The sequence below is a fragment of the Mustela nigripes genome, chromosome 4, assembly GCF_022355385.1.
Source record: "Mustela nigripes isolate SB6536 chromosome 4, MUSNIG.SB6536, whole genome shotgun sequence".
Taxonomy (NCBI): Eukaryota; Metazoa; Chordata; class Mammalia; order Carnivora; family Mustelidae; genus Mustela; species Mustela nigripes.
In genome coordinates, this window is record NC_081560.1 from 11,803,530 (window position 1) to 11,817,436 (window position 13,907).

The 13,907-nt window shown below is 43.8% G+C and overlaps 1 protein-coding gene across 1 annotated transcript; it reads right to left on the reverse strand.

The window, feature by feature from the left end:
* Window positions 1–2,564: 2,564 nt before the first annotated feature.
* LOC132014887 (ADP-ribosylation factor-like protein 6-interacting protein 6) lies at window positions 2,565–4,040 on the reverse strand. The gene has a single exon (XM_059395583.1). It carries the CDS (start codon window positions 4,038–4,040, stop codon window positions 3,360–3,362), a length of 681 nt encoding a protein of 226 aa, XP_059251566.1. The 3' UTR covers window positions 2,565–3,359.
* Between the last annotated feature and the right edge of the window lie 9,867 nt (window positions 4,041–13,907).

Below are 13,907 nucleotides of genomic sequence, written 5' to 3' on the forward strand. Positions count from 1 at the left end.
TTCCCTGATAGGCGTGTCTGCTCATGATGTCACCGCCGTGACATTGTTGCTCTGGTGTTACTCTCGCTGCTGGTCGCCTTCTGGTCTGATACCAAAGGGCACTTCGGTAGGACTCAGGATCAGCTACTCCAGGTGCATTGCTTGTCCCACCAGTGCCTCCGCAAGGGGTGGGTATGAGGTGATCATGTCCTATTATGCCCCCAACACAATTGATTTCCTTCACCTGCCCCGGCCCGACACTAATTCCGCAGGCTGTGGGGCTCCAACCCCTTCGCTTTCCACTTCCCATCCAGGAGCAGGGACTACCTCCTTGGTGCATTCTGAGGTTCAAGGCACATCTCCTCTGCTTGGGCAGTGAGGAGCCTGTGTTAGCCCCATGTGTCCCAGGACTCGCTCAAGAATCTCAAACCAGGGGCGCTGGGTGGCTCAGTGGGTTAAAGCCTCTGCCTTTGGCTCAGGTCATGATCCCAGGGTCCTGGGATCGAGCCCCGAATCGGGCTCTCTGCTCTGCAGGGAACCTGCTTCTTCCTCTCTCTCTGCCTGTCTCTCTGCCTCCTTGTGATCTGTCTGTCAAATAAATAAATAAAATCTTTAAAAAAAAAAACAAAAAACAAACTACAAACCATCTGATGAAGGAGGTAGCCAAGAGTTCCCTTAACCTATCCTCTCCTGGGCCACTCTTTCACTCTTTCAAACCCTCCTGGGGCACCTTGGCTGACTGTGGGGGCACAGTCCCTCTGTGTGGCGATGGCTCCCTGTCTCACAGGTGGACACCTTCTATCTAAATCAAGGACTGAAATTCCCCCCACCTCCCACTGCTGTAACCACCCCCACCACACCCTTTCTTCTGCTTTCCCAGCCCGGCTGATTTAGGGGTAATCTTCAGATCTACCCTTAGCCTGTGGAGGCGAAAGATGATCTGAACATTCTGATTATGAAGGAAATAATTGCTACACCGTTGTAACTGGGATGCGATAGTGACAGAGAAAGTCAGAATGCTACGAGCCATAAACAGGAACGCTCTGATGATCGCGTGTGGATCCAGCCTGGAAACACTACATCCCACCCCCCTGCAGGTTAATCTGATCCAGGAACTTCCAGATTGTGTAGATAAATTAATAATCACCAAATTTTAAATAGTGCATTTTATAAAGAGGGTCTCTCTATTTTACCATTTATTTTTGAATGTATAAACCTGTAAATAAACCCTGTTAGCTCTAGTCAAGGTAGAAACAGTTGGGCGCGACATTTACGATCATTACCCAGAACTACCTGTGTCCCACGCTGTGACCCGATGCCTCTTAATACATTCCATCCGGGGAGAAGCTATGTCCATTTTGTGCATCTCCCCCAAAAAAACCTGCACTCACATGCACACACATGCATAGGCGCGTGCACACACACACACACACACACACACACGGACACAATTACCCTTTAACTGGCAAAGATGTCAAGGTTTTATAACCAAGCACAGCAGTTTTTCTTTATCTGTTTTTCAGATTCATTTCCCAAAGCACGAGATGTTTCTGCAGACGGAGTGGTGGCTAGTGAAGGAAAACTCTTGGCAGGCGCCAGATACAGGCGACCCTAACACAATTTTCTCCGTTCCAAAAGAACATCAGCGTATTTCAGCTCTAGATTCAATGAGGCTACTTCGCAGTGCTGGTCATCCATCCTGGCTGTGAGCACAAGATTGTTCAGAGTACTGCAGAAGTTGGAGGGAGAGCCAGGATTACCTATTACATTCCAGGGAAGAGATCTCTGTTAAGGAAAACAGTCGGTGATATTCCATGGCTCTCATAAGTGGCCATTAATTCATTCATTTCCCAAGTGTCAAAGAGTATCAAGTGTTTTGGCTTTTCCTATGAAAGTAGAGAGAGCAATATTGTTGTTGTGAACTGATCATGTCCCCCCTCCCCCTTAATTCCATCTGCTGAATGTTTGTAACCCCCAGTATGAGTGTATCTGGAGACAGGGTCTTTAGGGGGGAAGTTGGGTTAAATGAGGTAACAAGAGTGGGACCCTAAGCCAAGAGGATTGACGTCCTTTGAGAAGCAGAGACACCAGAGAGCTCTTTCTCAGTCCTCACGCAAGCACACAGCGAGAAGGCGATTGTCCGTGAGCCAGGAATAGAGCACTCCCCAGAAGCTAACCCCATGGGTCCTCCTCGATCTTGGACTTGCCAACCTGAAGACCTGTGAGAAAATAAATGTCTATTGTTCGAGCGGCCCAGTGTGTGGCACGTTGTTAGAGCATTGTGAGCAGACCAGTGGAACAGCCTGGGCGAGAAGCATTGTCTGAGCCCGTCCCTGCGAGATGACTGGTATCTGGCCATGTTCGGGCGGCAGGGAAAGGCCTTCTAGACCATGAGAAGAGCCAGAGCAGATGTAGAGGATTTAAAGATTTTAGATTTATATTTATTAAAAACAAAATAATATCAGTTCTGTTGGAATAATCATATACACACCAAGAAAAATATTTGCAACTGTGGAAACAGAAATAGTGAACAACTTCAACTTTCTCAATATCTTAGTGGTTTAATTAATTTACTTTTTATCAGATTTTTTTTTTGCTAAAACAGGTTTACTTAATTTTAAACTCAGATCAATGTGTTTGTTTTTTGTGGGTTTTTTTTTTTTTTTTTTAAAACAACAAAAAAAAATACTTACTTAAAATGGTAGGTATTAGGCTTCCCTCAGCTAAAAAATAACATATACATTTGTTTAGATGTAGCAATTTTAAAAACATACAAATTCAATATGTAGTAAGAAAATATATTAAAAAAACACATAAGGAATTATACCCCATTAAAAAATATAAATGCACCTTCTGTTGATTATCACTATTGAAAACTATTCTGATTTCAAAGTAGCTTCTATAAAATGTCAAAGTAGTAGGCATTGTTTGCTTTTCTAATATCATGAATAAATAAGTATTTCTATCTCATTTAAACAGTCCACTAGTATTTCTTAGCAAAAATGTAGTATTATACATAGCATTATCCCATATTCAAGTTTTCATGTTTGAATTCCACTAAAATGTTTTCTATAATTTATAAGGACAATGCACACAAAAGTAAAAAGACGAGGTAAACACCTTACATTTTTAAGTAATTACTTGAAAATTAATACTCAGATATTCTCAATGCCTAAGTTCTAGAATGGTGCTTACAAAGGTCCTCCATTTAAAAAACAAAACAAAACGGTCCTCCATAATGGTGATGATATGACATATCTGAACGACAGACAGCAGGTTTCTTGGTCTTCTAAGTAGACAAATGATGAAATGATGTTCTTCCCTGTTATTATAAAGCAACCATGACTAAGTTTTACCAAAAATATTGCTTCGGTGTAGATTTACATGAGGCACCATGCTACAGTAAGAGCAGCAACAACGCCATTCAAAATTGCCATGCTATAGCCCATGTGGAAAGAATGTCCAGTCAGTTTCTTGAACTTGGCTGGTGAAAGAGGAGTAGGAGGAAACATTCCTGGTTCAAAAGAATCAAAATAAGTCACGGTCCAAGAAAAGCTACAGCAGGAGAATCCAGCAGATAGAGATATTATAAGTAGAGTCCAGAATCCTAGTAGCCCAGTGTCTATGTCCTCTTCAGTCTTTAAATTCTCAGCATGCAACTCTTTTACGATCAGGTAGGCGATGGCGAGGAGGAAGGCGAGGAGGATGGCGAACAGCAGCGAACAAAGAATTGAGAGGATCTGGACCGGCCACCGCCGAGCCTGGGCTCCGTCGTCCGCAACCGCCGAGAAAATGCCATTGCGCTTATCGGGCAGAACCGGAGACCCGTCCCCGTCCCGCCGGAATAGAGAGCCCTTTCTAGGCTCCGACGACGCCCCGGCCGAGAACTCCGCCCGCAGATCACGGGCCACTTGGTCGCACCCGTCCTCCTCGTCCACTTCACCCTCACCCCAACCATCCCCCTGAGTGAACGTGGAAATCGCGGGCCGGGAAAACGTGACAGGGGTGTCGAGACGTCGGCGCTGAGCAGCGGAGCGCCGCCCGCCCTCCACGAACGACATGGCAGGGTGGGGGGGGGAGATGTAGAGGATTTAAAAGGCTCTGGTGTCTGGGGCCATGTTGAGAAGAGCGGTTAGGTCACAGAGTGCGATGCAAATCCAGAAGACCGCCACGAAGCCACCCTCGGAAGCTGACAGCATCTGGGCCATGATGCGTGAGAAGCTATTCTGGGGAAGCAGAACTGCTCTTGGGGGAAACTGGAGAGCCTTTGCCTATTTGTGCTCAGGGGAGGCAAGCCTGGGATGAGAAGTCCAGAAGGGAGAGGTCAGAATCAGCTCCAGGTTCTTAGCCGTGAGCCTGTCCTCACCGGGACCTGCATGGGACAATGCGGCCGCCGTTAGGCCTCGCTTTGTATTTTCTGGGTATTAAAGACTTGGAGCAGATTGAGAAAAGAGATTACATGACAAATCCCATAGTTTTTAATAAGCTTATAGCTCTATATTCTCAACCATCTTTAATCATATTTTCTCTTCTAGACTTTCCTAAAATCTCAAAATTTTGTCCACGTATTCTATAAAACACAGCTCTGTGAGTCTACCTTCCAGCTACCAATTCATCAAATTCATCAAACAATTTTGAGCCCTGGATGAACTCTCCCTCCCGAAAAAAGGGTGTCAGCTGTGAGTCTGTAAGTCGTTCGTTTAAGCTTGCAGCAGCTGGTGCCAGGCAGGGACGGTGACTTTGGTGTCACCTACTGGATGCGGCACCACCCTCTGAACAGAGCTTGTTGTCCTGTTGTCCCTGCCCTGAGTGGCTGAAGAGCCAGAGGCCATCCTTGGCAGGGCCCCAAACCATTTCCTTTTCCCCTGAGTCCCTAGTTCTCGTGGATCCGTCAGCTCTGACCCTGCTCCACGCTGGGACCGGGAGGTTTGTGCACAGAATGCTGGTGACCCTGGCTGCACCAGGGGTTGGCACGGAGATCTACGGCCACGTCCCAGCCTCCGAGAAATTCACATGCAGCTCAGAGAGACAGTCGCTCAACTGCCACATGGAGAATTAATCCCAGGAAGTGTCCTTTTGCTCTAACTCATCCTAATATGCCAAGAGCTGGGGGCCCTGACCCAGAGCCTGTTGGACTCAACGTACACTGGGCTGCCCAGAGATAGGGGAAGTGTCGCTTGCTGCCCTCCTGCTTTGATCGGATGTCTCGGTGTTTGGCTGATTCCAGAATCCACTGGGACTGGGAGGGAAGGACACAGGGGCTGGGGAAAGAACACGAGAGGGAGCCCGATGATGCCACAGATTCAGGTGCTGTCAGGCTTAGAACAGAGATGTCCCCCCTGTTTCAAGGACATACTTGCTCCCAGGAGACAAAGGTCCACACAGCAGAGGAGCCCGCAGCCCATGGCAGGTGCGGCAGAACTGGACAGGTTTCTTCCTGCTCAGAGTTCTGGTCCTCCGAGAGCTGAAGATTCAGGCATCCCTTTTCTGGAGTTTAGGCAATCATGCCACTGCTCCGATGTCACTGTCTTTCCTGGTTCCCATGATCCTGGCCATCCTTGTCAGCCTCCTGGCTAGCCTGATCCAGGTGGCGCGGGATGGTCTAGACCAGCTGGGTTTAGGCTACATGCCCTTTCCCAAAGCGCCTTTGTTTTTCCTTGGAGGCAGGTGTTCCTTTACCTCTCCCTGCCAAGGACACGCTGTCCGCCCCCTCCCAGCACTCCCCTCATTTCCCCTTGCAAAGCTCAGAGACACTCCCTAACCACTGCGGAGCTCAAGTTCTGGCACCCTGATGGGACAGCACCATCACAAATTAATGTTTACAGCATCAAGCCTCTAAGTGGATAAAAGCACCAAACAAGGTTGTTCCTTAACCCTCCAGGTCCCAGGTAGCTGGCCGGATCCCCTTAGCTCTGCTTCAGCCTCTTCGGGAGCTCCGCAGTTCCACAGTGCCCCCCTGTGGCCCATCGGGGCATAATCAAGATTTTGCCTTTGCCCTGATGCCAGAATCCTGGGGTGTGTTTAAATGAGGGACTCTTTCACTGTTTGCCTGTTGCACTATTTTTTTTTTTCTCTCCCCACTCCCAGCCCCGGCAGACCAAACAAACAAACAAACAAACAAACAAACAAACAAAAGACAAAAGATAGCCCAAGCTACATGGTAATAAAAATAAAGGTGACTGGAGGAAATGTTTTGTTTTGGAAAAAATTGAGTCAGCTTAGCCTAGGTCAGGTTGCCTTGCTTAAGGAGGAACTGCGGAGATTACAGAGAGAGACAGACTGTCTTTCTTACTGCGGATGGACTCCCAAGGCATTTTGGATGACTAATAATTAACTGAAGTTGTTTTCGCTCGGAGGACCCCAGACGCTTGCTCAGGGCAGACTGTCCAGACAGGCCTATTTGCAAGGAGCCTGCTAATCAGCTCACCCCAATAAGGAAAATAATACTGTTACCCTCCTGCTAGAGAATTTCTTTCTTTCTTTTTTTTTTTTTAAGATTTTATTTTTAAGCAATCTCTCCCCCCACGGCGGGGCTGGAACCCACAACCCCAAGATCAAGAGTCTCTTCCTCCACCGACTGAGCCAGCCAGGCACCCCTAAAGAATTTGTTTCTTTCTCTTCTAACCTTACTCTTTTAGAAACCTTTATGCCTCTTTTAGAAACCTTTAATGCCCGTTCCCCATATAGGAGGGCGTGTGTGTATATGATTAAACTTCTCTACGCTTTCTTCAATGTCCATGTAGGAAATAAAATATTCTAACACTCTCTGCAGAATGCTAGGAAGGAGAAGCTAGTCTGGATTAATGCCAGGTAAAAAAAATAAATAAATAAACAGAGGAGTTTGGGAAAACAGACTCGGAGAAGGATTTTAATGCTTAAACCCATCAACTTCCCACCCAGTTGCTACTTCTGACTTCATTTACTTTCAGTGTAAATTTCTTCAAATATTTACATTTGACTTAAGTTTTATTAAATTCCAAATAGTGCAATTTCATAGAGTAAATATAGATATTCTAGTATCATCTATTTCTTGACTTTCTAAATCTGAAGGCAAACAACCACATCAAATACCACTGCCAGAATGCTAGAATCAGTGACCCCCATTGAAGATGCAACCCGAGGAGGAAAATTCTACCCAGAGCAAATCTCCATGGATATAAATCAGATAAAATTATCTCAAGCCCAGATGGCCGAGTTCTTTAACTGAACACTTTTTATGAATTCTGTACATATGTAACTCATTAAAACCTTTTATAACAGCAGCTGATGTGTCTTACGGGGTTTCTGATGATAGATAAGGAGAAACTTCTACACAAACACATAGAAACACACACTATCAGCATATGTTACACTAAGAAAGTATATTTCTATGCTTTAAGCGATGCCTGGCATTTTTAAAAAATTCAGTTAGATAGAATTTCTGGATTGCCAATCAATTTTTAATTATAAATATAAATATAAATCTTACAAATATGGAAGATTGTTTTAGAGGCGCCTGAGACCCAATGATAAACAGCCATTCTATTTCAGACAAGAGGAGCCCAGCTGATATTATAAAAACTGGCTTCTGGATACTACTAGCATTGCAAACTAGCATCATTTCCTGTCTTTTTCCCCAGAGGAACCTTATGAGGCAAGGAGCAAATATGAATACTAGAGACTAACCAAAAAACAAGAGAATATTCTAGAAGGACTAAAGCCTTTGGCGGCTGGATTTCAAAAGAAAAATAACCAACTGGACAATCTATATCCCCAGAATGTGAGTTATTAAACCTTATGAACCAAGAATTTAAAACAAGAATGACAGATAATGACAATCTGCTATATAAACAAGAAGGAAGAAGATGTCTAGCAGGTAAGAATGCATGGGACCAACTTACTGAAGATCTTAACAGTAACATACCTAACATATTTTGCATTGACATTTCCAACTTTTATTATGGGAAAGAATGTTCAAGTCACCTGAAGATAAGATAAATGAGATAAGATAAAAGAAGCCAACGCCTCATATAAATGCTAAGAATTTTTGTCCAGTAGGAGCTTAAATAATTATTAGTTTCCTAAAATACTGACTTTTTCTCAGGAGCTTCCCCCCCACTTATTTTCAAAAAAGCAAGACTTTAGCTAATAAATATACAATCCAGATAAGATCTGGGAAATTGTCTCTTCTGCAAAAACTAGGTGGAATTTCTTAGAGTTTTCAAAATTGTGGAAATCCGAAGCCCTTCCTGAGATTTCTGACCACCCCCAAGGACAATTGTTTTCTTCTAGTCTTCTCTAAAATTGCCACCTCACCTGGCCATGAATCTTTTTTTATTCCTTCAACCAAATCATCTGCATCAGTAATTGGAGAGTTTAGTAGAATTTCCTGAAGATTTGGGATAGCCTACAAAGGAGTCCTATGGTACAGAAGGCAGATCTTTACTCTTTCTCTCCCAACCTTAATCATGATGGCGCCTTCCCAGACTTTCCAGGGTCTCAAGTTCTTCTGCCTTCATTATATAGAACAATGCCATTTCCATTTTTCCTTCCATCTCCAGCAGTTACATCAAAATATTCCCATCAACAATTTTCTCTTCCCTAAGAAATGGGGTGGAAGCTATTAAGACACTAAAATCCCGGTTTTCCTCCATTCAAAATTATGGTTAACTAATTCTTCTTTTTTTTTTTTTTTAAGATTTTATTTACTTACTTGACAGAGAGAGAGAGATTACAAGTAGGCAGAGAGGCAGGCAGAGGCTTCCCCGCTGAGCAGAGAGCTGATGCGGGGCTTTATGCGGGGCTTGATCAAGGACCCTGAGATCATGACCTCAGCCTGAGTGGAAGGCAGAGGCTTAACCCAATGAACCACCCAGGCGCCCCTTCATCCTTATTTCTTGAGCGGAACTCATCTTCATTCAAAGATAGACTTTTCCAAGTTTTCATTTACACTCTCCTTTACTTTTATTGTTATGATTAAATGTGTATGACATAAAACACCATTTTCAAGTCTACGGTGCAATGGCATTAACTACATTCACATTCTGGAGTTGTCATCACGGCCATCCTTCTCTGGAACGCTTCATCTTCCGCATCTGAAACTCTATATCCACGAAACACTAACTCCCACCCCTTCCTCACCCCAGCCCAGGAACCACCCCCTACCTGCTGTACTATTTTCCACAGTGGTCATGCTATCTTATATTCCCATCAATAGTGCAAAAGGGGTCCCATATCTTTACCACCTCCTCAACACTTGCTTTTCTTCCCTTCAGTGTTATTCATGCTACTGGGTACGATGTTCTTGAATTTTTTAAATGAGTGGGAATTTACTGGTGCTGCTATTTTAAGAGCACTGTTTTTCTAATCTCCAGTCTCAAGTCAACATCGGTCTCCAAATTTGGGGCAGGTAGTCTTCATCTATAAAATGTACTCATTGAGGAACCACTCTCCTTGAAGACAAGACAGTCTTTCCTCACACAGATGGGACATTAGAAAAACAACATTCTAGCCTTGGCATCACTAGAGGCTGTTAAGTAAGGATCAGGTGAGTCAGATCATGCCCGGGAGACAAGTCTTTAGGAAGTGAGCACAGGGTATGCGCTAACCCCTGATAATCTCACAGCTCACCTGGAGAGTGGTTCCACAAGAGGTAAAGAGCGCCAACTGAAATTCAACAAGGGGCTTGTTTCAAATTCACAGCTGGTGGGTGAGAAGGAACCAGAAAGGGATCCTGGGCTTCCTTCCGGTTGGAGCAGGGACCTCATGAGCAAGGGGCCACCTCTGCTTTCTGAGCTGAGCGGCTATGGGCATGTAGTCTTGTGGACTCACAGACTGGCAGAGAAGGACAAAGAGGTCTGGTTGGTGCTGGTCCACTTCAGAGTCAAGGGGAAATTCTCTATATGTTTTTGAGATGTGTACACTTCAAGCACATCTCTTCTGGCTTTAACTTCAGCACTATCTGACTAATGAATCAGACTTGGAGTTCAGTCCATGGTCTTGTTGATAGCAGTACTTTGCAAAATGATTTGTTTTCTAAGAACATTCAAAGCTCAGCTTCTTTTCCATTTCTGTGATAGGTATCTGAGCATCTGTGGGTTCCGTCAGAGAAAGCTATATAAGCAAAAGTAGATAGAGGGAAACAAGAGTTGTCTTAATGACAACTCCATGTCAGATGAAGGAATGCTCAGGACCTGGAATTGAAAGGCCCATATCAGGAGTTTCCTTCTGTTTCCTGGACTTACCTGCTCCCAAGAGACAAAAGGCCACAAAACCGAGAAAGCTGGTAGCCATGGCAGGCCAGGGAGTGAGGGAGTATCCCCCAGCTCAATATTCTGATGTTCTTAGGGAAGAGCTGGTAATCTGAGCCTCTGTGCCAGCCAATAGCCAGGTCCTCCTGGGAGGCCAATCTTCCTACAAGTTTTTAAAGCCCAGGATCCCTTCTTATTTGTCTCAACATCAGTCATTCTTCCTTTCCTTCTTTTTTCTACAACAAGGCATTGCTTGGTGGAACGGGTCCAGGGAATAGGCTCACACCCTAGTTTCTCTGATCTTTCTTTGAGGGTAATACTCCTCTATATACTTCCCCTGGGAATCCAACAGGCTCCTTCAAACTTGATCACTGTCTACTTTTCTTTCCAGCTTTGAGGAACTTCCCACCTCCTACAGAAAGCCATATTAGTGTTAAAAAAGAGAAACAGGCCCAAAATGGAGTCATTTATCCCTGAATAGCAAACCAAGACTTAACTAAAGTTTCAGTGTCTCCCAGGAAAGTGCCCATTAACAGTCTCTGAAAATGTCCTGGTCCCCAAGAGGGAGGTCATCTGTATGATAAAAACCCTGCCTTCCCTTGACTTCCAAAGAAAGTGTCCTGTCTTCTGCCCATGTTTTAATTAGATTATTTGGTTTCTTGGTGTTGAGTTGTATAAGTTCTTTATTTGGATACTAAACCCTTTATCAGGTACGTCATTTGCAAATATCTTCTTTTCTTCAGTAGGCTGCCTTTTAGTTATGTTGGTTGTTTCCTTTGCTGTGCAGAACACTGACATTAATTCAAGGAGATACATGCCCCCCGTGACTATCGCAGCATTATTTACAATAGCAAAACCATAGAAGCAGCCCAAGTAGCCATCGACAGATGAATGGGTAAAGAAGATGTGGTATGTATACAATGCAATATCACACTCAGCCATAAAACAGAATAAAATCTTGCCATTTGCAACAACAGGGACGGATCTAGAGAGTATGATGCTAACCAAGTCAGAGAAAGGCAAATACCATATGACCTCACTCCATGTGGAATTTGAGAAACAAAACGGATGAGCAAAGGGAGAAAAGAGAGAGAGAGAGAAAGACAAAGCAAGAAATGGACTCTTTTAAAAAAATGTTTCCACTTCATTTATTTTTAAAGATTTTACTTATTTGTCAGAGATAGAGAACACAAGCAGAAGGAGTGGCAGGCAGAGGGAGAAGCAGGCTCCCTGCTTAGCAGGGAGCCCCATACGCAGGGAGCCCCATACGCAGGACTCGATCCAGGGACCCTGGGATCACAACCTGAGCTGAAGGCAGGTGCTTAACCCACTGAGCCACCCAGGTGCCCCAAGAAACCAATTCTTAACTACAGAGAACAAATAGTTACTGGAAGGGAGGTGGGTGTTCCGGGGAAGGGGAAATCGGTGGAGGGATTAGGAGTCTACTTATCTTGATGAGCACTGAGAAGTGGATCGAACTGTTGAATCACTATATTGTGCACCTGAAACGAATATAACACCATGTTAACTACACTGGAATTAAAATTATTTTTTTAAAAAGGTGTCCTGAGCAGATACTGCCTTGCTTTCTTTTCCTGGCAACTTCCTTGCCTCATGCTTCCTTCTGTGACAACTTTACATTTTGCACAACTCCTTGGAGCACCTCTCTACTTGCTGGATGTGGTGTTGCACCATTCATGAATTGCTTAATAAAGCCAATTCGATCTTCCAATTCACTTGGCTGATTTTGGTTTTTTAACACTAGTATTCTTGTAGTGACCTGAAGATCAGTAACCAATCTGCCTGCTGCAATTACAAAGCTTTTCTAACCCAGTCTCCTTGTAACCCTCAGCTCTTTCTCCCCCTTCCTGCAGCGTCTGTGTCTCACTGGAACCACAGTACCTCCTCTTAATAAATGTTTACATTGCCAGCTGTTAGGAGAAAGTTTCCGGAAATTCCCTGATAACCTAACCCTCATTGTCCCTGGACCCCTCCATTGTTCCTATGCGGTGCTCCCAGCTGAGTGCAGTACTGACCCCAACTTCTCTGAACAACCATATTGACTTCCCTTCCGCACCTTCTGCTTTTTTTTTTCCCAGTGCAAACAAGTAAAGCAACTGGAACTCACATTTCGTATGAGAAAGCTAAAGGGTGTCACTATGTGGGAAAACAGTGTGACACTCTTTATAAAGTGAAATGAGCATTTACCATCAAACCCGGCAATCGCAATACTATTTACCTAAGAGAATTAAAAGTGTATGTCCACACCAAAGACTTGTACCAGAATGCTGCTTCTGGCAGATCTATTCCTAAGAGCCCAAATCTAGAAACAACCCAAGTGTCCATCAACATGTAAATAGATATGCAAAATGTGGTAGAGTCACCCCTCCCCCCAAAATACAACCAATAAAAAAAGAGCAAATTATTGGGGCACCTGGGCAGCTCAGTGGCTGAAAGCCTCTGCCTTTGGCTCAGGTCATGATCCCAGGGTCCTGGGATCCAGCCCCTTATCGGGCTCTCGGCTCAGCAGGGAGCCTGCTTCCTCCTCTCTCTCTGCCTGCCTCTCTGCCTACTTGTGATCTCTGTCTGTCAAATAAATAAAGAACATCTTTGAAAAAAGAGCAAATTATCAATACACATAATAATAAAGATAACAGAAGTATATGTTAGGTGAAAGATGTGGGTCATTAAAAAATGTATGGTTTCGCTTTGGTGAGTGCTGTGAAGTGTGTAAACCTGGTGATTCAGAGACCTGTACCCCTGGGGATAAAAATATATGTTTATAAACAGATGAATGGATCAAGAAGATGTGGTATATATACACAATGGAATACTATGCAGCCATCAAAAGAAATGAAATCTTGCCATTTGCAACAACGTGGATGGAACTAGAGCGTATCATGCTTAGCGAAATAAGTCAAGCAGAGAAAGACAACTATCATATGATCTCCCTGATATGAGGAAGTGGTGATACAACATGGAGGCTTAAGTGGGTAGAAGAAGAATAAATGAAACAAGATGGGATTGGGAGGGAGACAAACCATAAGTGACTCTTAATCTCACAAAACAAACTGAGGGTTGCCGGGGGGAGGGGGTTTGGGAGAAGGGGGTGGGATTATGGACATTGGGGAGGGTATGTGATTTGGTGAGTGCTGTGAAGTGTGTAAACCTGTTGATTCACAGACCTGTACCCCTGGGGATAAAAATATATGTTTATCAAAAATAAAAAATTAAAAAAATATATATATGTTTATAAAAAATAAAAAATTAAAAAAAAAGTGTATGGTTTCATTTACCTGGAATTCAAGAACAAGCAAATCTAATCTCTGATGATTGACATCAGAGCATTGATTGCCAGAGGGATGGATACTGACTAGAAGGGGACTTAACAGCAAGAGGTGATGACGTGTGTCTTGACTGGGCTGGTGTTGCTGGTTTTCCCATTTGACAGAATGTATGTAATTTACATTTATTATTATGCATTTCACTTCATGCAATAAAAAAAATGTATCCCACTATCCAGTCAACAACCATTAATATTTTAGTATCTGTCCAGACAGAATTCTTCTAAAATTACTTATGAACTATACATGTTATCAGATATTCACAGAGTTCCCTAAATTGACCTTACAAAAGAAGATCGAATATTTGTGGATATCCAAAAGGCACTCATTCTGAGCCCTAACATAGGAACAGTGA

Coding starts and splice junctions, on each gene's coding strand:
- LOC132014887 (XM_059395583.1), bottom strand. CDS start 4,040: ATGTCGTTCGTGGAGGGCGGGCGGCGCTCCGCTGCTCAGCGCCGACGT.